General features: G+C 69.9%; 1 protein-coding gene across 2 annotated transcripts; it reads left to right on the forward strand.

The window, feature by feature from the left end:
* Nucleotides 1–1,040: 1,040 nt before the first annotated feature.
* On the forward strand, nucleotides 1,041–23,200 carry PFKL (phosphofructokinase, liver type). 2 transcript variants are annotated; one of them, XM_077879380.1, is made up of 22 exons: nucleotides 1,041–1,199; nucleotides 5,577–5,650; nucleotides 8,541–8,618; nucleotides 10,418–10,607; nucleotides 11,205–11,370; nucleotides 11,701–11,745; nucleotides 11,934–12,042; nucleotides 13,748–13,843; nucleotides 14,536–14,628; nucleotides 15,230–15,355; nucleotides 16,096–16,160; nucleotides 16,745–16,808; nucleotides 18,035–18,181; nucleotides 18,490–18,560; nucleotides 18,892–18,979; nucleotides 19,547–19,699; nucleotides 20,817–20,981; nucleotides 21,315–21,376; nucleotides 21,517–21,628; nucleotides 22,261–22,360; nucleotides 22,455–22,560; nucleotides 22,779–23,200. In XM_077879380.1, exons 1-22 carry the CDS (start codon nucleotides 1,115–1,117, stop codon nucleotides 22,924–22,926), a joined length of 2,343 nt encoding a protein of 780 aa, XP_077735506.1. In that variant the 5' UTR covers nucleotides 1,041–1,114; the 3' UTR covers nucleotides 22,927–23,200. The 2 variants fall into 2 exon arrangements, with proteins under 2 accessions (XP_077735506.1, XP_077735507.1); XM_077879381.1 differs by lacking the exon at nucleotides 1,041–1,199 and adding an exon at nucleotides 1,716–1,762.
* The last annotated feature ends 574 nt before the right edge of the window (nucleotides 23,201–23,774 follow it).

Consider the following 23,774-nt stretch of genomic DNA (forward strand, 5'->3'; position numbering starts at 1 on the left):
ACAGATCACACCCCCGCCCATGACGTTGCGGGGCCAGTGTTCCAAGGGTCCAGCAGGTATTTACGGAAGCAGGAATAAAGGAAGGAGACAAGGCTGGGTTTGCTCTAACTTGCCTTGGGCCTCTGAATGAGGCAGCCGCACCCTCCCCGAGGGCCTCCCTGGGCGCCCAAACAGGACGCAGGGGTACTGGGCTCCCGGAACCAATTTCTTAAAGAGTTAGATTATTTATTTATTTATTTATTTATTTATGTATTTATTTATTTATTTATTTATTTATTTATTCATGAGGGACAGAGAGAGTGAGGCAGAGACCCAGGCAGAGGGAGAAGCAGGCTCCACGCAGGGAGCCCGATGCGGGACTCGATCCCGGGTCTCCAGGATCGCGCCCCAGGCTGAAGGCGGCGCTAAACCGCTGCCCCCCCCCCAGGGCTGCCCCTGGAACCGACTTCTTTAAAAGCAAAGTCAAAACAGGCCGGGCCTCGACCTGCAGGTACTTCGCAGGGGTCGCGGGGCCGGCGGGTCGGCTGGGATGGCCCCGGGGTCCCGGACGCGGACTGTCGGGCAGCGCGACGCGTTCGCGCCACGGAACAGGTCTGGAAGCCGAAAGCAACGGGGGCCGGGCGGGTCGGGCCTGGGCGCGGATTCCGCGGGCGGTGGGGGCGCGGCCTGGAGCCCTGGCCCCGCGACCTGGGGACCGCCTCCCGGCCCCGCCCCCGCCCTGGCCCCGCCCCCGCCCTGGCCCCGCCCCCGTCTTCAGGGCCCCTGCCTCCAGGCCACGCCCCCACTCTGGCCCCGCCCCGTCTCCATGGCCCCGGCCTCCAGGCCACGCCCCCGCCCACCTGGCCCCGCCCCCGTCTTCAGGGCCCCGGCCTCCAGGCCCCGCCCCCGCCCACCTGGCCCCGCCCCGTCTCCATGGCCCCGGCCTCCAGGCCCCGCCCCCGGCCTCCAGGCCCCGCCCCTCCCTCCCGGCCCCGCCCCCTCGCCGACCGCAGGCGGCCGTGACCTCACACGTGGCGCGGGGCGGGGACGGCGGGGACGGCGGCGCGGGGCGGGGCGGTCCCGGCGACAGTGCGCGGCCCCGGCGGGAGCGAGCGCGGCCCGTGTCGGCGCCGCCATGGCCACGGTGGACCTGGAGAAGCTGCGGATGTCCGGGGCCGGCAAGGCCATCGGCGTGCTGACCAGCGGCGGCGACGCGCAAGGTGCGCGGGGGGCGGGGGGCGTCGGCCTGTCCCCGGGGCCCTCGGGGCGCGACCCGGTCCCGCCCCCGCCCCCGCGCCCGCGCCCAAGCTGCCCGCGGACGTGCCGCCCGCCACGGCCTCCTCGCCCCGCCCCGCCCCCCCAGGGCCGGGGGCCCGCTCTTCCTGGTTCCCACGCGCGACCTGGGGCCGCGGTGCCTCCCGCCGCATCCGGGCTGGCGGGGCTGGGCCCTCGGCTTGGAGGCCTGGGGGAGGGCGCTGGCTGGGCTCGGGGCCTCCTGGAGCGCGACCCGTCCTCCCGGTGGCCTGCTCCCTGGCGCCCCGCAGCCTGGGCTCGCCCTGACGGCTGCTCTCCGGGGCCTCTGGCCTGGGCTGGCCCGTGCGCCCCTGCCCTGCCGCAGCAGCTCGGCCACCCGCACACCCCGAGCCCCAGGGCGCCTGGGCCGCTGCAGGGGTGGCTGCCCCGCTGGGATGGGCGTCCGCCTCGCCTCCGTCCGATCCATCGTCCGATCCATCGGGAAATGCAGGCACACATCCCTGCTTCCCCATTCCGGAGCAGAGAGGAGGTGGGAGGGAGAGGCTTTCAGCAGCCCAGGGGGGCAGAGACAACTAGCCTCCGTCTGTCCGTCTGTCTGCAGCTGCGGGGGGCCTTCTGGCTCCGGCGGGCTGGCAGGCAGCGTGCCCTGCTGCACGTCCGCAGTCCGCGGCCCCGGTGGCGGGAGCACTTGTTGCCTGTGGGCTGGGCAGTGGCGGCTCCCCGGCAGGCAGCGCCGAGGTGGGCAGCCCTGGAGGGCGGCCTCGGGGAAGGATGATGCCTGGACGGTGGCATCGTGCCCAGGTGTGGGAGGATAGACACCTCCTCCCTTGGTCCCGCAGACTCAGGGTCTCCACCCAGGCTCCCGCGTGCACAAGGAGCAGCAGCACCTGAGCGGGGCTGAGAAGGTGGAGTGGCACTCATTTAGGGACGGGCGCAAAGCCTGCGGATGGTGTGACCCTGCCCCTCTCCTGGCACAGGCGAAGCAGAGGGTGGCCCAGCGGTCAGGGCGGAAGGGGCTCTGGCGGTGAGGGTGCTGCCAGCCTGCCCGGGGGACCAGGTGAGAGCGCAGCCTGTCTGAGCTGTCGGTGCACCTGCTGGCCGCCCCCGGCCGCCCGCCACATGCCTTTCCTCGCTTCCTGAGACCGGCGGCCTCTGCTTCCCTCCCGTGTGCTCTCTGACTTGTAGACGGGTAACCTACGGTTCTGGTTGGAGCAACCACGGAGGGCGACTCCACAGGTTCTGAGTTTAGGGTTCGGGCCGATGCCGGAAGGAAAATGCAGGGGCCAGCCGTTATCCTGGGGAGAATGGGCCTTTCTGGGGTGTAATCCCCGAAAGCAGTCCGTGGGTGCTTGCCCTCTTGCCAGCTCTGCCCCCACGATCTGGCTCCAGAGGGCGGGTTCTCAGCTTAGGGGGCCCTGCTGCCTTCCAAATAAAGGCTGAGCTCATAGGGACCTGATGGCACGCTGCGTGCCCTGGAGCATGGGGACCCTGGTGGGCACGGCCCGCGCCCATGCTGACTCCTGCATTTGTTGGAATGCGCGAATCCCAGCCAGCCTCAGGCGGGAGCAGACCTGACCAGGCTCGGGCTTGACCCAAGCGCTTGCCCGGGGCGCGGTTCCCCTTCTGTAAACAGGGGAGGGGACGGAGCATCCTCTGCAGGCTCGGGCCTCAGGCTTCCTGCCAGCTCATTGTGGGAAGGCAGCAGGGGGGTACTTTGTGCAGAAGTACCTAGAAGGCTATAGACTGGCGCCGCTTGCCCACGGCTCCCACCCTGCAGTCTCACCCCCAGGAGGTGTCCCTCTCTGCCCCCCACCCGCCTCCTTCTCCCAGAGACAGGTGTGGACCTGGGTGTCCTGTCTCTGCAGGCGCGGACCCCGCTAGCTCCCCACCCCACGACCTGGCATCGTCCCAGCCGGGCTCCCAGCCTACAATTAGAGTTGTCCCTCCGAGCCCAGTGTCACCGCATGGCCACCACTTTCTCACACATTTGTTTTTCTGGGAGCTGATGAAGAAAGGTCATGTGAGACACAGACGCCTGGACTTCAGACAGTAGTTCACTGGTGTCTCTGTGGCCCATGGGAGGGTCGGGGGTCCTGGGTCCTGGGTCAGTCTGGGAGGCCGCAGCTGCTCTCCTGCCTGCTTTTCTGACCCCCCCGGGGCTTGGGGCTTGGGGCTGCCGCCTAGGATTTATTTGGAGAAGGAAAAGCAGATTAAAGGACCGTTAAAAGGCTTTTTTAAGAAGCAGCTTACAGTGAGGCGTATGGGAGAGCTAGCCCTCGGGCCGCGTCTCCGTGGCAGCTGGCACAGTCCTGTTGTGAAAGTCTCTCGCTGTCACATAACGGGGTCCCCGGCAAGCCCACCTGCGGGCTGCTGAGATGATGTGACCCCAGGGCTGGCCTGCCCAGGGGGCACCGAGGAGACCTGATCAGACATGGGCCTGGGTCCCTGGCCACTGCCCTCCCCTCCGCCTGCCCCCACTCGTGGCCTCTGTCCTCACCTCCTGGGCCAGGGTGGGGCTTGGACCTTGACCCTGCGGTGGACCCAGAGATACCAGAAAGTGGAAAGTCTGGGCTGGCCAGGGACTGGGGGCGGAGGGGGGGGGTGCAGGAAGCTTTGCGGGTGGGTCGGGAGACATTTATGATTTCTTTAGAAATAGGATTTTCTTGCTGAAGTCAGGAGTATAAGCTGCAAGTGTGGCCAGGTCAGGTCCCGGCTGGCCTCTGTGCTCTGTCCCTGTGACATCTGGGTGCTCCTGCCCCTGGACCTCAGACAGCAGGACCCGGGGCTCCCTGTGCCCAGGAGGAGTCGGGGTACCTCCTGCTGCTGCCCTCACCCACTGGGGCTCCAGCAGGTCCCTCCCCTCCGCTGGGACCTGGGCGTCTCCCCTGTGGAACGGGGCATGGTAGCAAAGGCACCACGCGCCCTCCTGGGAGCCTGTGCCCTGAGCCTGTGTGTGGGAGACGCTCTGTCTGCTGGGCTCCTCCTACGTGCTCCCTGCAGCCCTGGTTGTGACCTGCTCTGTCCCCCTGGGCCCTGCCTTCCAGGCTGCAGACCTGGGGAGACCCGTGTAACCAGGGTAGAGGGGCAGAGTCCTCACGTTGGGGCCACCGTGTGGAGCACACGCCGTGAGGCACCCCGGGACCCATGCGCTGCTGCCCGCACTGGAGCCCATAGGCCCTGCCTGCCTCCCCCAGCTCGGGGGGACCCGAGGGCAGCGGCTCCAGGGCCTCGGCCGCGCCTGGTGTTTGCAGGGGCCTCCTCTGGGGACAAGCTCCGAAGCTTGGGACAGAGCCCAGGATGCGCGAGTGCGCTCCCAGCAAGGCAGGCAGGAGGAGCAGGCGGTGGTCCTCTGGGGGAGACCAGCCTGGGGCGCCTCTGTGGTCTGGCCCCCCACCCGGCGTCAGCAGGTAGCCCCAGCGTGCCTGACCCGATGTGTGCCCCTGCTGGGTGCCCCTGCACCCGCAGCTCTGCCCCCTGGCCTGGGGGCGCTTGCTCCCCGGGCCGGGCCCCATCCCGCCGTCGGAGAGCAGCCGGGCACCTCCGGGCACCTCCGTGCGGGTGCACGTCCTGAGCGCCCGCTGCCTGCCGCTCCCGAGGGCGGGGCCTCACGGGGACACCTGGCCTCTGGGGGCCTCGGCGGCCACAGGAAGGGGCTGAGGTTCCTGTGGGCGTGGAGCATTCCCGTGTGCTGTGCCTCCTCCCACCCGCGCACGCGCTGGTCTTTGCGGTGGGGGAGGGGCAGCTGCCCGGCCGGGCCCCCGGCTGGGCGACAGGGAGGAGGGTGCCCTGCTGGAGCCTGGGGGCCCTGTTGGCCGTGGGCTGGAGGGCAGGAGCCGGAGCGCGCCTGGCTGCACTGCCCGGGCTGCCGGGCGCCCCAGTCGATGCTGGCCCTGGGGCACCCTGGGGGCACCGTCCTCTCCTGTGTCACGGTGCCCCCCCCCCCCCCGCCCAGGGCGTGGGGCAGGGGTGGGGGTGCTCCCGGCCTCGGGGCGCGTGGGCACCGCCCTCAGAGTGCTCCCTGAGCTCCCTGGTCCTCATCGCCCAGGCGGGGTCTGGCCTGTGGGGCAGGAGGGTGGGGCTCCGCTGAGCACCCGGGGGTGGCCGAGGCCAGGCAGGGTCGAGCATTTGCACACCCCTGGTGCCCGCGCGGGCACAGCCGCATCCGGCCGGCTTCTGTAACCGCGTGCGCAGAGCCAGGTGGCCCTGCCGGGGTCCGCTCCGCCTGACCGGGCTCCCCGGGCTTGGACCTCGAGCCCCCGGCTTGGGGCCCCGAGGTGCAGGGCGATGGTCCCGGGCCCGCCCCGCGCGCTCCACTGATGGCTGCTGCCCTCACCCCCTCGCAGGAATGAACGCGGCCGTCAGAGCTGTGACGCGCATGGGCATTTACGTGGGAGCCAAGGTCTTCCTCATCTACGAGGTAAGGCGGCCGGTCACCGGGCCAGCGCGGTGCGGAGGGGGGAGGGTGGACACCTGGCCGCGGTCCTGGTTCAGAGAGCAGGGGTGGGGACGGGCGGCCCGGCCCTGGGGTGTGGGTGGGGAGTCCTCCCTGGGTGTCTGTGGGGTGGGCCTTGAGGTGCAGGGTGGAGGGGAGCTGTGGCCCCTGGAGGCCCGGGACCTCACCCTTGCCCGGGGTTCTCCCCGCCCCATCCTGGGGCCCCAGCCCTCCCGCACCCCTTGGCAGGCCCAGGGCGCACGGGGCAGGCTCTGAGTACCCGGAGGAGCTACGGGGCCAGATGGCCCTCTTGTTCCGGCTGTGCCCCCCCCGGCCGTGGTGCCCCCCCAACCGTGCCCCCAGCCCCGTCCCTGGGTCACATTCGAGGCTGACCCTCCAGCCTCGGTTCCCGGGCCCACACCCAGCTCCAGCCGCAGGCTTGAGGGATCCCCTGGGCCTGGTGGCCTTGGGCTCGGCTGTTACTTTGTTTCCACTTCTTACCTAGACTGTAGGGACCCAGGCTGCTCGGCTTTCCCCGCTCCCTCGGCCTGCCCCGGCCCTTCACCCCTGCCCTTCACCTGCCCCCTTCACCCTGCCCCTTCTCCCCTGCCCCTTCACCCTGCCCCTTCTCCCCTGCCCCTTCACCCTGCACTTTCACCCCTTTCCTTCACCCCGGCCTCACTCTGACCCTTCACCCTGGCCTCATCTGGGCCTGTCTGTGCCCAATCTTTGGCTGCAGGAGGATGTCTGAGTAAATGAAAGAGCGAGCAGATGTGCAGCCCCCCATCCCCTGAACCACATGGGGCTCTAGACCCTCAGACCGGGCTTGGATGGGGGGATGTGGCAAAGCTGATGTCTCAGAGTCTCAGAAGCAGGGCATGTGGGGCCCATGCCTGATAACGCCCATCCCCCTTCTAGAACCTTCTGGGGGTCAGGGGGAGTGTCTCCAGGGACAAGCACCATTCACACAGGGCGGGGTGGGTCCTAGCCTGGGCTCCCTGAGTGTGTACAGGTGACAGGTGTGTCCCCTATGTCCCTGACCGTGATCTGTTCCTCCTGTGAAGTGGGGAAGTCAGGGCACAGAAGCCATTGCAACACAGTGAGCGAAAGCGCTTTCCCCAGTGCGGACACCCAGAAGGTCGGGAAGCGGGTCTGCTGTCACTGAGCTCAGAGGTGACCCAGGGAGCTGCCATAGGGCTGGGCCTGCGTGGGGGTGGGGGCAGGATGACAAAAAGTGGGTAGAGGCAGGCATGGACATTCTAGAAGTTTCCAAGGCTAGGAGAGGAGAGGAGTCCAGTCTGGCAGACTGGACTCCAGCCAAGCTGCCCGGCTGCGTCCGGATCTCCAGGGATGCTGGGTGTGCACTGGGGCAGGGGCCGGGCCGCCGTGGTGCGCGTGCTCTGTACCCAGTCCTGGGCTGCTGAGGCCTGAGTGCTGCCTGGCCGGGTTGCTTGCTCTGGGCGCTGTCTGCTGGGGGTCTACACCACTGGGGGTCTGCACTGTTGGAGGTCTACACTGCTGGAGGTCTACACCACTGGAGGTGTCCACTGCTAGGGGTCTAGCACATTGTTTTTCGGGCGTTTTGGTGCCTGGGTTGGGGGGAGGGATCGGCTTCCGTCCTAATGGCAGAAAGCGCTGGAGGGAGATGTGGAGGGAGGAAGTGGCCTGGTGGTCCCTCAGACCGGGGTCCCGGTGCCCCTGTGGCCCCAGGCACCCTCGCTCTGCTTCCTGGCAGGGCGGCACCTGCTCCCTCCTCCACGGGAGTGGGAGCACTTGCCCTGCCCGCCCCAGCGCCTCGCTGCCCGGGACCCTGTGGGCCCAGGTGATGGACCAAGGGTGAACTGGCCCGAGGGGAGGAAGCACGCAGGGGGTTGGGGAGCAGATATCCAGAGCCAGGCCGGGCTCCGGCCCCAGGTAGGACAGTGGCTGTTCACGGCTTCCCTGGAGGTGCTGGGAGGGCTGCAGGGAGGCGGCGGCCTTGGTCCTCTCCGCGCAGTGCTGCTGGGTCTTCTCACGGGCACCCTCTCTCGGGCACTACTTACAAGGGCACCTGCCCCATACCCGGAGGGGAAGAGCCCTGCAGTTAGGAAGGGGGTAGGCCGCTGGGCGAGACTCTGGAACCCGCCTCCTCCCGGAGGCCCTGCAGGTGGCTGGCGGCCTGGGTCCCAGGGAAGCAGCGTGCGGTCATCAGGGGAATTCAAGGGAGAGCCACCTGCCGGGACCGACGCTCGGCTCCTGGGAAGCAGAGGGTGGCCCAGCGCTGCGGGGCGAGCGCCCAGGAGTCCCGGCCGTGTTGCCGGCTGGTGAGGAGGTGGCCATGAGCACGTCAGGTTCACGCTCCCAAGTCCCCACGTTCAGGCCTGTCCACGGACACGTGTGACCCCCAAATGTGCGTTGGCACCAACAAGCACGCGTCCCTGCACGTGGCTGACGTCCAGCCAGTGCCCGTAGGAGGCAGGACGGCAGCTTCCTCTGCAGGGACCATCCTGGGTGGAGGGCTGCTCACCGCGGGGCCGGTTGTGGGGTGACCTGGTGCGCGGCGGGGCTCGGGAGCTCACCCAGGGGCCGCCCATCCAGGGGCCACCCCCCCAGGGCCCACTCGCCAGCCTTTGGCGCGTGTTAATGCCGTCTGTGCCGCAGCAGGGCTTCTGGAAGGGCCAGCTGGGTGCCCCGGGCCTCTCCCTCTGATAGCCTGTGACCGCTGGCCAACCCCAGCTTTGTCACCCAAGGCCCTGGGTGCAGGGGAGCCTCGGCGGTCAGGACCCTGGGGTCTGCTCCCACCCGGCTAGGGTTAGGGCGGAACTTCGGGTGTGCAGCTCCCCCCCCCCCCGGCGGGGCTGGGGCCCCTGGCTCACGCCGTCCCCTCTGGTTTCAGGGCTATGAGGGTCTCGTGGAAGGAGGTGAGAACATCAAGCAGGCCAACTGGCTCAGCGTCTCCAACATCATCCAGCTGGTAAGGGCTGCAGCGGGGTGGCCCCTTCTGCCTGTGAGCACGCGTGTACACACACACACACACACGCATAAGCACGCACACGCACACAGAAGTGCACACGTCCACTGTCCTGCAGCGGGTGGGCTCAGGCTGACCGGGGTCACGGGGACCTGGTGGTCCCAGGATGTCTCTGCTAGAAGTGTCCACTCCTGGTTTTCAGCAAGGGGTGGGAGGGGTCAAGACCTTTGGGGAACCGTGTACCGCACCTCCCCGTGGCCCCTGCAGCCTCCACCTGGTCTTCCCCGCGGTCCTCATTCTGAGCTTCCCAGGGGCTGAGGCCGCGGGCGAGCAGGCGTCTTTCCCCGGCTTGCTCACAGAGGATGGGGACGGACACCTTGCTCAGGCCGCGGGTTCTTGGAGAGGCGCTCTGTGACCCTTGTGCACCACAGCGCCAGGTCGCGTGGGCACGTGCCACCCGTTTATCCCGGCCATCAGCCGATGTCCTCTTTGTTCAAGTGGCCGGTCATGGTTGTAAGCCACGCATGGGTCAGCGGGAGCACTGGGGGGCCAGCTGGACCCTGGTGCCCGGGCACTGCCGACCCCTCCTGCCCCATCCCCTCCTGCCCAGGACGGGCGTTTCTGCTGGACCCGCTCCCCCAGGTGCCAGCTTGCTGTCCCCGATCTGGTCAGTCCACTGGGGCGTGGCTGAGCCTCGCTCTTGGGCTTCATTGGACACCCCCAGCCCCGCCGTGCCCGTGGTCACCTCCTTGTCCCTCAGCCCAGGGTCTAGGGAAGGTGTCTTCAGGCCTCAGGCCCTGATCTGGCCATTTGCTGTGGCCCCGGGTCTGGGTGGCTGTGGCCTCCCTGTTCTGAGCGAGCAGCCCCAGGGACGGGGCTTTAGGCCGAGTCCTGAGCCAGGCTGTGAAGCAGCGTCAAGTGGTCATGGAGGGGCCTGGGAAGAGCTGCTGTCTGGGGAGGAGCAGGGAGCCCGGAGCATGGACGCAGGAGGGAGTGGGAGGGGAAGAGGGACAGGAGGGGACAGGGGCAGGAGGGGACGGGGCAGGAGGGGACAGGGGACAGGGGGACAGAGGGGACAGGGGATGGAGGGTGCAGGAGAGGAGGGGCAGGAGGGGACAGAGGGGATGGGGACAGGGGACAGGATTGGGTACAGAGGGGATGGGACAGGGTACAGAGGGGGCAGGAAGGGACAGAGGGGTTGGGGCACAGAGGGACAGGATGGGGCAGGAGGGAGAAGAGGGACAGGAGGGGCTCCTGGGAGGAAAGCCGAGCAGTTCCAGGAGGAGCCCTGGGAGGCTCCGTCCATCCCGCCGGGGCGGGGGTGGGCAGACGGGAGGACGAGGCCGTGCCCCCGGGCGGTGCCGCCGTCCCACCCCTTCAGGTCTGGGCGCAGCCTGGTGGGTCTCAGGATCTCAGGGTCTCGTGACCGGGGCGGGGGGGCGTCCTGGGGGAGCCCGGCCGAGCTGGAAGGGCCACGTGGCTGCAGGTGTGTTCCCCTCGCGGGGCTCTGGGCACTGGTGGCCGCCTGTGTGTGCGCGTGTGCTTGTCTGTACGCACGCGTGTCTGTGTGCACGCGTGTGCCCAGGTCAGATTCCAGAGTCCTCTCCCTCCGCGTCCTAGTTGGAACCTCCTGAGCCTGAGCCGCGGCCGTTCCCCCGGGCTCCGGGCTCCGTGCAAGGACGAGGCCCCGGGAGGGGGCGCCCCGTCCAGGCTTCCAGGGAAGCCCCGCCTCTGCTCTCGGGGTCTGCGCCCCGCGGTGCCCCAGGGCTGTGTGCAGGGCGGCGCCTGTGTGCTCCGTGCAGGGCGGCACCGTCATCGGCAGCGCGCGCTGTAAGGCCTTCACCACCCGGGAGGGACGCCTGGCGGCGGCCTACAACCTGGTGCAGCGCGGCATCACCAACCTGTGCGTCATCGGCGGGGACGGCAGCCTGACGGGCGCCGACATCTTCCGCAGCGAGTGGGGCAGCCTGCTGGAGGAGCTGGTGGCGGCAGGTGGGTGGGGGCCCAGGGCGGCGGGTGCTGGGGTGCTGGGGGTCGGGGCCGGGGGGCCAGGCAGGGCGAGGGCAGCATGCGGGAGGCGCCGGGCTGGGCCCAAGGTCAGGGCCACCCCGGCCTCTCCTGGAGCCTTAGGTGGGCTCGGCCCCTGGGGAGGGTGTCAGTGTTTGAGCCCAGGGCGCCCGGGGACACAGCGTCAGGGCTAGCGTCCCTGCTCCTGGTGGCGGCCGGCAGTCCCCGGACGGCATCCTACGCCGTGTGGGCGCGTCTGGTCTGTCTTGGTTCCCGGGCGGGGGTGACCTCGTCACCTGCAGACGGAGGCCCCGAGGTTGCCAGTTGGAAGTGACCTCTTGGGGTTCAGTTTGGTGGCCCTCGTGGGGACCCGGACAGGAGGGGTGTGCCCAGGGTCCCGGGGGGGGGTCTCTTGGGCCTGTATCGGTGGTTCAGCCGCCTCAACCCTTGCCGCGGGACCCGGGGACGAGGGCGGGCTGGGGGGCGCTCTGAGCCTGGGACCCGCTGGGACCACAGTCTCGGGGGCCGGGGCGCCGAGGGAGCAGGGCGGGCCGGGGGGCTCAGGGCTGGCCGCCCGCCCAGGCAGGATCTCGGAGAGCACGGCGCAGACCTACTCGCACCTGAGCATCGTGGGGCTGGTGGGCTCCATCGACAACGACTTCTGCGGCACCGACATGACCATCGGCACGGACTCGGCCCTGCACCGCATCATGGAGGTCATCGACGCCATCACCACCACCGCCCAGAGGTGAGCCAGGCCTGGGGCCCCGGGGCAGGGGTGCGTCCGCCGGGGGCGCCCAGGCTACGGCCAGGTCAGGCCAGGTCAGTGGCCCGCAGCCGGCGAACAGATCAGGGGAAACGGCCCGACGGTGGGGTGCGATGGCCTCGCGGGCAGGGACCCGGCTGTCCCGGGGCTGGACGGCTGTCCGGGGACCCTCTCTGTCCCGGGCGTTTCCCTGGCAGGGCTGGGGCCCGGACAGCAGGTGCGGCTCCCGTGCCCCGAGGCTGTTTGGGGTGCCGGGCTGTGGGGTCCATCCACCGGGTGCAGCGCTGAGCCCCCCACCCTGTCTGTCCACAGCCACCAGAGGACCTTCGTGCTGGAGGTGATGGGACGGCACTGCGGGTAAGGGGCACGGCGGGGGGGCCGTTGGGGAGCAGGGGTGGGGGCGGCACCTCCCGGTGCCCGGAGCGCAGCAGGTGCTGACTTCCTGCTGGAGGAATGAGCTGGGCGGGGCGCGTCCCGTCTGGGGGCTGGACTGGCTGCCGGTGACCGGTGACCGCCTGTGGCCCGCCGCTGGGCTGCTCCTCCAGGTACCTGGCCCTGGTGTCCGCCCTGGCCTCGGGGGCCGACTGGCTCTTCATCCCCGAGGCGCCCCCCGAGGACGGCTGGGAGAACTTCATGTGCGAGAGGCTCGGAGAGGTGCGTGCGGAGGGTCTTCCCGGGAGGTCCTGCCGCAGCAGGTGCCCCGGAGCGCGTCCTGGGGCCCGGGAGGCCGAGGAGGGTGCTCGGGGACGCTGACCTGGGCGGGGGCGGGAGCGGGTCATGCTGGCTTCCTGGGGGCCGTGGCCACTGAGTCTGCGCCAGGGGAGGTGGCCTTTGGAAGACGGGTGGATGGCACGTGGGGCAGTGACCCCAGGGGAGGAGGCCCCCCGTGGGACTGGGGAGGCAGCTGGGGGCTGAGGCCTTGTCCGGGGGCGGCCGGGGCGTTGGGGACGCAGCTCTGGCCCCCTCAGGGTGGAGCGGGGTGCTGGGGCAGGTCGGCCCTCGGCCGGGCCTGGCTCCTTGGTGGACAGGGGGCGGTGCTGGGACTGAGGGCCACCCCCGGACTGGGGGGCTGTGGTCCGGATCCGAGATTGTGCCCCGATGTTCACACACAGGCCAGCCTGTGCCCGCAGGGTGAGCACCCAGGCCACCCGGGGCTCGGCCCGTCCCTCGGTTCTGAAGCCCTGGGGGTCAGCACGCGGGCCCTCGCTGCTCTGAGGGACAGACGTCCCCTGGCGCTCTGTCCCCGTCCTCCTGCAAGGCCAAGGGCAGGGCCGGGTGGGGCTGGCCGGGCGCCCACGTCCTGTCCTTGGGGCGAGTCCTGTCCTTCTGTGAGGGCTTCGTGGCCTTGACCGCGTGGAGCAGGGCCGTGTGGCGTCCCTGGCTGACCTGGCCTTGGCTCGGCCGCTGTGCGCTCGGGGCCGTTCTGGAAGCGGCCTGCACTCGGGGTCGGTCCTTCCCTGCTCTGTGTCAGCCTCAGGCCCTCCCTCGGCTTCCCCGAGCCTCCAAGGCCCCACCCGTGAGGCACAGATGTAACCCCCCCCCCCCTGCCCACCTCCTGCTCTTCCGCTCCCCCGCAGCCCTGGCTCTGGCTGTCGCACCTCACCTGCACCAGCGTCACCTCCTCCAGGCAGCCCTCCACTCCCGCTCCTCCTCCTCCTGCCCTGGGGCTCACGGGGACTGCTCTGGGAGTCTTCCTCTCTAGGTTCTTTGGGTGCTGTGGGGCACACAGGGGGCTTACGGGCCAGAGTGAACGTTCTGAATATCTTTGAAGCACGTGACTGGGAAGTGCTTTCCCCAGGGAACTTTGGATTTGTGGTGTTGAGCCCCAGCCTGGGCTGGCGCAGGGTGTTGTGGGTCCCTTCGGTGCCACCTTTGATCCTCTGCAGCCTGGGGAGGGGAGGGGGTGTCGCTCTAGGGGTGTGGGGGGTCCAGGAAGCCCTGGCTGGTGGCCCGCACCGTGAGGTCACAGGCTCGAGGTGACCTCGGTGTCCCAGGTTAGCGCTGGCAGGGTTGGCTCGGGGACCTAGGTCGAGGGTCCCCTCTGCCCCTCGGTCCCCGCTGGCAGCCCCAAGTCCTGGGGAGGCTGCAGGGCCACGTGCTCCCCTTCCTGACTGCTCCCCGCCTGCTCCAGTGCCTGCACTGCCTGCTTGGTTCCTGGGGTGCTGGCCCCCTGCTCCCTCCAGAGCCTCTGCAGCCCCCTCCCCACCCCGGAGGGCAGCGGGGCCCCTGTGGGCTCATCTTGGTCCACCCCCCCGCCTGCCCGTGTAGACCGTGGGCCTCGGGGGAGGACGTGGGTGGTGGCGTGTCCAGGGCAGGTGCCTGCAGGCTGGCGGCCGAGCCCGGGGCTTCTCTGACCTAGACTCGGAGCAGGGGGTCCCGACTGAACATCATCATCATCGCGGAGGGCGCCATCGACCGCAACGGGAAGCCCATCTCGTCCCGCTACGTGAAGGACGTGAGTTTTGGGCAGGGGCTGGGTCCCATGGGACGGGTGGGGCCTCGGGGCAGGCACCCCTTTATCTGCAGTCCCCACGTGCTCTTGCTGGGGCCCCTGGACAGCAGCTCCCGGAGGGTGCTTCCTCGCTCCCGGTGATAGCCAGATGCGGGGTGGGCGGGGGTGGGCCGGGGGCTCCCCGAGAAGGCTGGCCCCACAGGCCCAGTGCAGGCCCCACCTCACCCCAGGACCGGGCCCGCCCCGGGGGCCCCCCGCTAGCCCCCACCCAGGGCAGGACGCTCAGCTGAGGAACCGACTCCGTGGAGTGTTCCCCTGCGACCTCCGCCTGGGGCCCCGGGCCCTGCCCTCCCGATATCCTCTCCTTGGCCGCCCGCCCTGTCCCTGTGTCCCCGGTCGGGAACCGGCCCATCCATGGTGTCTGCCGGGGGGCCCAGAGCCACGGGGCCTGGTGCAGCCTGACTGAGGCGCTAAGGGCCAGGCCGGGCTGCGGGGACGCCCCCACACAAGCGCCCCACGTGCCCACACGGCTGCGCACACGGGGAAAGGCCACGCTCTCTCACTGTGGGCGTGAGTCCCGAGCTGGCTGTGCGGGGACCCCAGGGGTGACAGCCGACATCCCTGAGAACCAGGGTGAGGGGCCCGTGGGGTGGGCGCTGAACCCAGGTCCCCCCCGACTCTCTCCCAACGAGCAGCTGGTGGTCCAGAGGCTGGGCTTCGACACGCGTGTGACCGTGCTGGGCCACGTGCAGAGGGGAGGGACCCCTTCGGCGTTTGACCGCATCCTGGTAGGTGGGGCCTGGCTCTGGGCCTGGGTGTCGGGGTGGGTGAGCGTGGTGGGCGCTCCCTCGCTGCGGCCCCTCCGTGTCCCCGTGGGTGGGAGACGCAGCCCGGGGTCCTGTGTCTCGCGACGCACCCGTCCCCACGCTCCACAGTCAGCGCCGGGCTCCGGGCCCCCCGGTGAGGTCTCCAGGGGAGGACGGTGCACAGAGGCCCGGGCCCGCGGCTCAGCCTTCCGGGTCTGACGTCCGGTGCTTCCGAGTCCCGCACCCCAGCTCTCAGGGGCCCGGCGTTCGCGGAAGACCCCAGAGATGGTCTCCAGCCTGCACCTGCTGCCGTGGGGCTGGGACCGTGGTGGCCACGTGCCCCCGGGGTGCGGGGCTGTTGTGAGTGGTGGTCACGTGACGTCATTTCTGGTGCCACCTGTTCTAGAAGCTTCGACCCGCGTGTGCGCGTGTCGGGGGGACGGCTCTGAGAGCTGAGGGTGAGGGGTCGTCGGGTGCGTGGTGTGGGGGCTGGCCCAGCGTGGCCCCAGAGCCGAAGGGTCATGTGCCCACGGCTCGGGTGGGCGGCTCCTGCTCGACACCCGCCCGCCCCCTCCCTGCTCAGAGCAGCAAGATGGGCATGGAGGCCGTCATGGCGCTGCTGGAGGCCACAGCGGACACACAGGCCTGCGTGGTCAGCCTCTCGGGGAACCAGTCCGTGCGGCTGCCCCTCATGGAGTGTGTGCAGGTGGTAAGTTCCAGGCCTGCAGGCGGGCCAGGTGGGGCTCCCGGGAGAGGGCCCCCGGCTCGCTGGCCCTGCGGCCCCCCCCCCTCCAGGGCCTCCTCGGGGCCCCACCCAGCAGGCGGGCTGCACCAGCCCCTCCCCGCCCCGTCGCCCTCGGGGTCCTGCTGCTCCTCTGTTACTGGTGGCCCCCTCCTGTCGTGGCCTCCGGGTACCCGAGGCCCCCAGTCCTCCGGGTGGGGAGGGACGAGCCCCGAGGGGTGGGAGCTGCGGGGACACATGGCTTCCTGGAGCCGTCGGCCCTGGACTGACCTTGCAGGCTGGGCAGGGTGGGGTGTTTGGGGTAGGATGGTGGGGGGCGAGTGGGTGGCCAGGGCCACCGTGTAACACAGCAGACGTGGGCAGACACTCGGCAAGGCTGGAGCGGGGCCCGTGCTGGGGAGGGGCGTGGGGGCGTGGGGGTCCGGCCTCCCTGGGACCCCCCCTTGGGAGAGGCCTCGGGTCCGACCTCTGCTGCGGGGCTGGGCCCGGACTCCTCTGGTCCCCAGGCCCTGGCGGGGCCCCATGGAGCTGGGGGGGCGGTGGGCCCGCTGGGGAAGCCCGGGCGGCCCGCTTGCTGTCAGCCGGCCCCCCAGATCGCCGGCCTGGCAGTGACCGCGGCGGGGCGGGTGGGGGACAGGCCCACCGCGTCGGGTGGCCGCCGTGCGTGTGCACCAGGCCTCCTGCAGCGTTTCCTTGTTTCCCTGAAGACCAAGGAGGTGCAGAAGGCCATGGACGAGAAGCGGTTCGACGAGGCCATCCAGCTCCGCGGCAGGTGAGGGCCTGGCGGGGCCTGGCGCTGGAGCGGCCGTCTGCTCGGCGGGCCCGCCGGAGACGCCGTGTGGCCCTGGCCCGCGGGACCTGCACGCCTTGGGACGTGGAGCTGCACGTCTTCCCGCTGAGTGTGTGTGGCCAAGCCGGGGGAAGCGAGCGGCAGGAACGGGGCTCGGCGGTCCCTGCAGCTGGACGGCAGGCAGGAGCTGCCACGAGGGGCGAGGGGAGAGGGCGGCCTGGCTGGGGGCTGGGGCGGGGCGTCCACAGGAGGCCGCGGTGGGGCGGGTCCAGAGGGGCGGGGGGGCGGGGGGCCAGACCCGCAGCTCCGATTTCCGTCGCCGTGCCTCCTGCCTGCTCCGAACCGCCCACCCCACAGGCTGGTTGCAGGGATGCGGCGCCCCGGCCTCGCCGAGAGGGGTGTGCGGACCGCGCGTGGTGCAGGGCTCCTCCGCCACCCAGCGATGCTGCCCGGCCGGGCTGGTGGCCACAGGGGCGGGGTGGCGGCCTGCGGCTTCTGCGTGGCCGAGCTGTGGGGCTGGGGCTGGGGCTGGGGGCTGCATGATGCATGACCCGCTTCCTTTCCAGGAGCTTTGAGAACAACTGGAACATTTACAAGCTGCTTGCACACCAGAAGGTCTCCAAGGAGAAGGTGAGGTGGTGTGAGCCGCAGGACCCTTGGGTCCCTGTCACTTCCGCCTCCACCTTGAGCCTGTCCCTGCTGCCAGGGGCTGCCCGCCCTGGGGCCGCCCGCCCACGGGGTCGGGGTCTGCCCGGGAAGCGGGGAGCTCCGAGCGCCCTCCTGTCTGGGGGCTGAGCTGTGGGCTGAGAGGTGCAGCTTTGCTTGACCAGCGGGTCCCCAACGGCCAGCGTCTGGGCCTGGAGGTGACCTTGGCCGCTTGCTTAGCAAACGACTAAAGGCAATTAAGTCGGGCCTGCGGATTTAAGTCACGACAGAGCGGTTCTAGTGCTTACGAAACATTCTAAAATAGCTAAAAGCCTTGCGAAATGGGCTTTCTTCAAGATAAGGATGACGGCAGGACTTGTTCCCGGAACCCTGGGGACGAGGAAGGGTCCCGTTGAGACCATCCTGGGTCTCTGTTCGTCCCAGGAGCTGGTCAGGCACGGGGCGCATCCCCGGACCAGCGGCGTGGTCTCTGTCCCCTCCGGGGACCGCTGGGCCGTGACCCCGTCTGGGGCGGCAGGGCTGTGTTGCCAGGACCCCCCAGGGCCGCGCTGCCGGGCGGAGCCGCTGGCTGGGGACATGTGGCCTCGAGGCGCCCAGGATGCAGCTGCCCAGCGAGGGCTCCGGGTACACGGCCTGGACGCCGGTGTGACAGCCCACGGGGCGTTTCTTAGGTTGATTCCTGGTCAAGGTGACCTTTCAGTTCGTGGGGTTAGACCAACCCTGGGACCCACACTGGCATCACCTGCCGCTTTTTGCACCTTGTTAACGTGGCTCCTAGAGAACCTCTGTGACATCCGTGGCCCCCGTCGCTGTGCAGCCGTGCCGCTCGCTAAGCGCTTGGGACGCTGGCTGCCCTGAGCCCAGAGCGTGGGGTGATGGCTGGAAGCTTCCAGACGGGCGCCGAGTCTGGCCCAAAGCCGCCCCGCTGCGGCCACCAGCCGTGCTCGGCTGAGAGCGACCACGGTCCTGCTGATGCCTTTGGCTGAGGCCCCGGGCTCGCTCCTGGCTCCTTTGGGTCCTTGCCAGAAGCTCGTGGAGGCGAAGGACACACGTGCGTCCTTCCCAGGGGAGTCCACTCGCTGGACGGCGTGCAGGCGGCCACGGGCCCCGGGCCCCCTCGTGCCGTCCTCGTGGCTCCGCGGTTCGTCCCCAGCCCCGTGCTCACGTTCCTGTCTCCCTTGTCTCTCAAGACCAACTTCTCCCTGGCCATCCTGAACGTGGGGGCCCCGGCGGCTGGCATGAACGCGGCCGTGCGCTCGGCGGTGCGGTCGGGCATCTCCCAGGGCCACACGGTGTACGTCGTACACGACGGCTTCGAGGGTCTGGCCAAGGGTCAGGTGGGTGCGGCCGCGCTGGCGCGTGGGGCGGGGGCTCGCTGGGTCTGTATCACCCACCCCCGGCTCGCTTGGCGAATGGGGACCGGGGGGCTCGCGGCACGAGGTCACGGGCAGTGGCCGAGGTCAGCTGGGCGGAGAAGGCGGGTCAGAGGCCCTGGGGAAGGGGTGAGCGCCCCTGCTGAGCTGCAGCGTGCCGCGGGCCGCCTGCCAGTCTCTGGCCCCTCCCGGCCGTGCCCTCCCCGAGTAGCGAGGAGGAGTGGCTGCGAGCCCCCCGCCTGCCCCTGAGGCTGCACCCCCACCCCCCGCAGGTACAAGAGGTGAGTTGGCACGACGTGGCCGGCTGGCTGGGCCGTGGCGGCTCCATGCTGGGGACGAAGAGGTGAGCTCCCGGCCACCGCGGGTCTCCGGGGCTGGAAACCTGTGGGCAGGCTCGGGAGGAGCAGGGGCTGCGAGGGGACACCTGCCCCCGTGGCCCTGGACCAGGGGCCACAGGTCCTCCGGCTGCCCCTTTGTGCCCGGGTGTCCCCCGTCCCCGCGGGGGCTCGGGCCTCTGCGCCCCGCTCTGGGCCCCGCGGGTCCCCCGGCGCTGAGGCTCTGCTTCCACCTCGGGAATCTCGGGACGGTGCCCGGGGCCCTCCCCGCGGGCAGATGCCGTGTGGCTGCGCGTCCCTGTGGCCTGGCCGCCAGTAACGTGGTTACGTCCCCCGCAGGACGCTGCCCAGGAGCTACATGGAGAAGATAGTGGACAACATTCGCACCTACAACATCCACGCCCTGCTGGTCATCGGGGGCTTTGAGGTGAGGGCCGCCGTGGGGCCCTGGGCGGGGCGGGGACGCCTGACAGTGTCTTCTGGGCCCGGGGCCGCGGAGGTGGACCTGCCGGGGACCCCGTGTCAGGGATGTCCACGGGCCTGAGGGGCCGCGGGGTTCAGGGTAGGCCTCACAGTGTCTGTGGGTGCTGGTGACCGGGTGCTGGAGAGGAGGGGTGGGGTGGCAGGAAGGCGGGGAGATGGGGTGCTGCCCTCAGGAGCTCCTGGGGGGCAGCCTGCGGCGGAGAGCCCCACAGCCTCCTCCCCGTCCGTTCCTTCCCTGGTGCGGCTCCCGTTCTTGCCCAACCCCCGCCGCCCGCACCCCGGGTGGGGGTCCCTCCAGGGCGGGCGGGCCTCCTTCCTGTCCTCCTGGGAGCCCAGCCTCCCTGGCCCTGGCCTGCCCGGCTCCCAGGTGGGCTCCCCGGGTCGTGGCCACGGGGGCGGGAGGCCCAGGCACGTGGCGGGTCCGTGGGGGCGATGTCCCCTGGCCCAGGAGCCCCCGCTCGCCGCCTCCTGCTCCCGTGGGCCGCCCTGAGCCCCCCCCGTGCGCCCGCAGGCCTACGAGGGGGTGCTGCAGCTGGTGGAGGCGCGCGGCCGCTACGAGGAGCTCTGCATCGTCATGTGCGTCATCCCGGCCACCATCAGCAACAACGTGCCGGGCACCGACTTCAGTCTGGGCTCAGACACCGCCGTCAACGCCGCCATGGAGGTAGGACGCCGGGCCCCGGCAGGCCCCGGACCTGTGCAGGGGACGGTCACACGTCGCGCGAGGGTGGGTGCCCAGGGGAAGCTGCCGTCGTTGGAGCAGGGCTGGCCCGGCCGTGGCTCTGTCCCCGTGCAGACCCCTCCCACCCCGTCTGCGGCCCCCCGACCCCCTTCCCCTGTGGGCTCAGCACCCCTGTGCCCGGGTCCTCGGGGGTCTCGGGCTGAACCCGAGCAGCTTCTCCACGATGCTGTAGGAAGAGAAAGATGTGAGTAGAACAGATGAGACGACAGGAGACCCCCCCAACTGCCGACCCAGAGACCCCGTGAGCGTTCAGGGCTTTCCTTTGAACTCACCCGACCCGGCCTCTCGCCAGCACCACGCGCGGCCCTGTTTTCTCTGCCTCCACGACGGGAAGCCTGGTGTTCTGTTTAACCAGCGCTCGGATGGCTGCTGGCGTGGAACTGCTCTGTTTCTGGCTCACTTAAGGGTTTTATGGAAAAATACCTTTCTCTGTTTTTTGCCCATTTTTTTTTTTTGGTGAATTTTATTACTTGTAGGTGCTCTTGACATATGTAGGATATCGATCCTTTGGCAGACATTGGAGAATGGTTGTCTCTGACTTGGGGTTTCACCTTGTGGTTCAGACCCCAAAAACCAACTGGTCTTGTCTTTTCTCAGTTTTTTAATGTTCTAAATTTCTTTCCAGACTCCGAACTTTTTGGGTTAAAAGTATCCTGTGTCACATCCTTGTTGGCACTTGCAGAATATGAACTTCATGTGTCACCTGGTCCCCCCGGGACAGTGACCCTGCGGTGGCCAGAGTGTCACTTGCCCATTTACAGATGAGAAAAATTAAGGCCCCAGTGAGCCTCTTAGCCCATCCCTGGCCTGCACCCACCAGGCGCTGGTGACACCCCCATCCCCCTGGGCACACAGTGGCCCCAGTTGAGGACCCCGCTTTGCAGGGAGCCCATGGAGGGGGCTGTGATGCTCTGGGCAGGTGGGGGGCTGTCCTGGCCTCCAGCCCCTGCACAGGCGGCTCCGGGGAGAGACCTGGGTCCCTGGGTGCGGTGGCCGCCTGTGGCCCACGGGCAAGGCCCTGACCGCCCCTGTCCCCCAGAGCTGTGACCGCATCAAGCAGTCGGCGTCGGGCACCAAGCGCCGCGTGTTCATCGTGGAGACCATGGGCGGCTACTGTGGCTACCTGGCCACGGTGACCGGCATTGCTGTGGGGGCCGACGCCGCCTACGTCTTCGAGGACCCTTTCAACATCCAAGACCTGAAAGTGAGCCGAGCCCCCTGCCCTTCTCCTCTTGGGACACCTGGGAGCCGGCCTGGGGTGCAGGCCGAGGAGCCCTGTGGGCCGGGGGGTCCCTGCCTATGGGGTCCCAGCACGTGACCCCCGAGCCCCCTTCCCCACCCTGTGTCGCATCGTGGCTGCCATGGCCTCTGGCCCTCCCGCCACCAGCTCAGGCCTGCCCGTGGCCCCCGGGTCGCCTGGCTCCGGGGGGAGTCTGGGCTCCGTCCCACGCAGCAAGGGGCTGTTGCCGGGTACAGGGCTGGCGGCCGCCGACTCCGGCTCAGGCGCCTGGCTCAGCCGTGTCCCCCGCACCCGCAGGCCAACGTGGAGCACATGACCGAGAAGATGAAGACAGACATCCAGAGGGGCCTCGTGCTCCGGTGAGGCTGCGCGCGGGCCTGGGCCGGGCGGGAAGGGTCCCCCTGAGCCGCGGGAGCCTGGGGGGCAGGGGCGGGGGCTCAGCGTCCGGGACGAGACCCCAGCCGGCTCCGTCCCACCCAGGCCTCGTCCCTCCTTCCAGAAACGAGAAGTGCCACGAGCACTACACCACGGAGTTTCTGTATAACCTGTACTCCTCCGAGGGGAAGGGCGTCTTTGACTGTAGGACCAACGTTCTGGGCCACCTGCAGCAGGTACGGCGTGGGGAGCCCGGGTCCCCGCCCTCTGCCTCCATCTGCACCTGGGCCCGGGGGCCTGGGGGACACGGCAGGGTGAGAGCCCTCCCCCCTGCACGTCCTCAGGCGGCACCTGCCCGCGGTCACCCTGCCACCCCCCTCATGCCCACCTTGCACTCATCATCCCTCGGGACAGGTGAGCGGGGTGAGGCTCCTACCCTGCAGAGTCCTCAGCACTAGGAAGGGGCAGGGCTGGGACCCCTGCGGCCCCCTGCTCCCTGCCAGGTCCCCCCACCCAGTGGCCTCCTGGGCACCCTGCGGGGACCTGAGTGGTGCCGTTTCCCAGCCCTCCCGAGGGCTCCCCTCTCTGCGGGTGCTTGCTCATCCTGCCGGAGCCGGGGGCCCACGGGGGCCACCACGTGGATGGGCGGGCAGCCCACCACCCAGCCGCTGGAGGTTTGGGGTGGAGAAGGGCTGGGGAGCTGCAGGCAGAGGGAACAGATGCAGATGCGGGGGGCGGGAGGGGGTGGGGGTCACACGCTGCCTCAGGGTGCTCACCTGAGGTCGCGGGGTGGTCAGGCCGCCCGGCTCCTGGCAGCGCCCACCTGCCTCGGGCAGCAGCGAGCCCCCCTCACCCGCTGTGTTTCCAGGGTGGGGCTCCGACCCCCTTTGACCGGAACTACGGCACGAAGCTGGGGGTGAAGGCGATGCTCTGGATGTCGGAGAAGCTGCGGGCCGTCTACCGCAACGGTGCGTGGTGGGGGGGTGGCCCTGGGCTGACCTCGCCCTCTGCCCTCTGCTGGGCCCTGGGGTCCGGGGCCGCCAACGAGCCCTGTGTCCACAGGCCGCGTGTTCGCCAACGCCCCCGATTCGGCCTGCGTGATCGGCCTGCAGAAGAAGGCGGTGGCCTTCAGCCCCGTCACCGAGCTCAAGGAGGTCACGGACTTTGAGTGAGTGCCTGTGAAGGGGGTGGGCTGCCCCGACCCTGCACGGCCGCCCCGTCCCCATCCCCGGGGCCGTCCCCGTGCCGCCCTCGCCCCGCCAGCCTGGGCCGAGCGCCCCCGACTGCAGGCCCCGGAGGGAGGGGACCGGACGCCCCCTCCAGGCCGCACTCCAGGGTTGTGTCGGGGCCCAGTGCCCGGCCCTGAGCCCGACCCCCCTGCGGCAGGCACCGCATGCCCCGGGAGCAGTGGTGGCTGAACCTGCGGCTCATGCTGAAGATGCTGGCGCACTACCGCATCAGCATGGCCGACTACGTGTCCGGGGAGCTGGAGCACGTCACCCGCCGCAGCCTCAGCATCGACAAGGGCTTCTGAAGCCGCGGCGCACCTGCCCCTCCCTCCCTGGGGCCTGCAGGCGGGCGGGGGCCACGGCCCTCTCGGTCTGGCTCCAGGGCCTCGCCCCTGCTGCCACCGGGCTCCCCTCGGACAGAGCCCCCGGGCGCCCACCTTCTGGCCCGGGGGAGGTGGGGACCCCTGTGCAGGGACACTTCCCCGTGGCCCTCGCTGTGACCTCCTTCTGTGTGCACTGGCCGCCGGGCAGAGCGGAGCTTGCCACCTTTTGTAGAAATAAAATCACCCTGACCGTGGAGAGACCAGTCTCTGGGCGGCAGGCCCCGTGGAACGTCCCAGGGAGGGCAGGGGGTGATTGCCCCCACCGCGCACACGGGCCTGGCCTCCCCCAGTCTCAGGACCAGCCCCCCTGACCACCCTGGGACGTCTCAGACCCAAGACCTTGGGGGCAAGTGTCTGGGGTGAGCGGGCACCCCAGGAGACCCTGGTAGGGGTGGGCGATGGGGGGAGGCCGACAGAAACAGCACCGGGAGCCGAGGGCCAGTCCACCGCCACTTCTGGGGTTGGCGAGGAGCCTTGCTCTGCAGTGTGGTCCCGGCACCAGGGTCCCCAGGACGTGCTGAGCCTCGGGGGGACCCCAACCCTCCTGAGCTCACTGCACAGTCCACTTCTGTTCCCACCGCGGTGACTGGGCGCTCCGTCCAGGGCGGCTCCAGGCCTGTGCTCCTGCCTGTGGCACCTGCGGAGGCTCGGGGGAGGCTCGGGGACTCATGGGGTTTTGTGGGGGAGCCCCTGGCCTTGGGGGCTCCTGTGTGGTTTCTTCTGGTGGGGCCAAGGGACCTGGTGGGGGTCCTCTGTTCCTCCAGATGCCT

The sequence above is a fragment of the Canis aureus genome, chromosome 30 (assembly GCF_053574225.1).
Source record: "Canis aureus isolate CA01 chromosome 30, VMU_Caureus_v.1.0, whole genome shotgun sequence".
Taxonomy (NCBI): domain Eukaryota; kingdom Metazoa; phylum Chordata; class Mammalia; order Carnivora; family Canidae; genus Canis; species Canis aureus.

Bases quoted from the DNA above. Each gene is read 5' to 3' on its own strand.
- PFKL (XM_077879380.1), top strand. From the start codon at position 1,115: ATGGCCACGGTGGACCTGGAGAAGCTGCGGATGTCCGGGGCCGGCAAG. The intron at 13,844-14,535 runs GTGAGTTTTGGG...CCCAACGAGCAG, and splicing joins CGTCCCGCTACGTGAAGGAC to CTGGTGGTCCAGAGGCTGGG. The intron at 19,700-20,816 runs GTAGGACGCCGG...CCTGTCCCCCAG, and splicing joins CCGTCAACGCCGCCATGGAG to AGCTGTGACCGCATCAAGCA.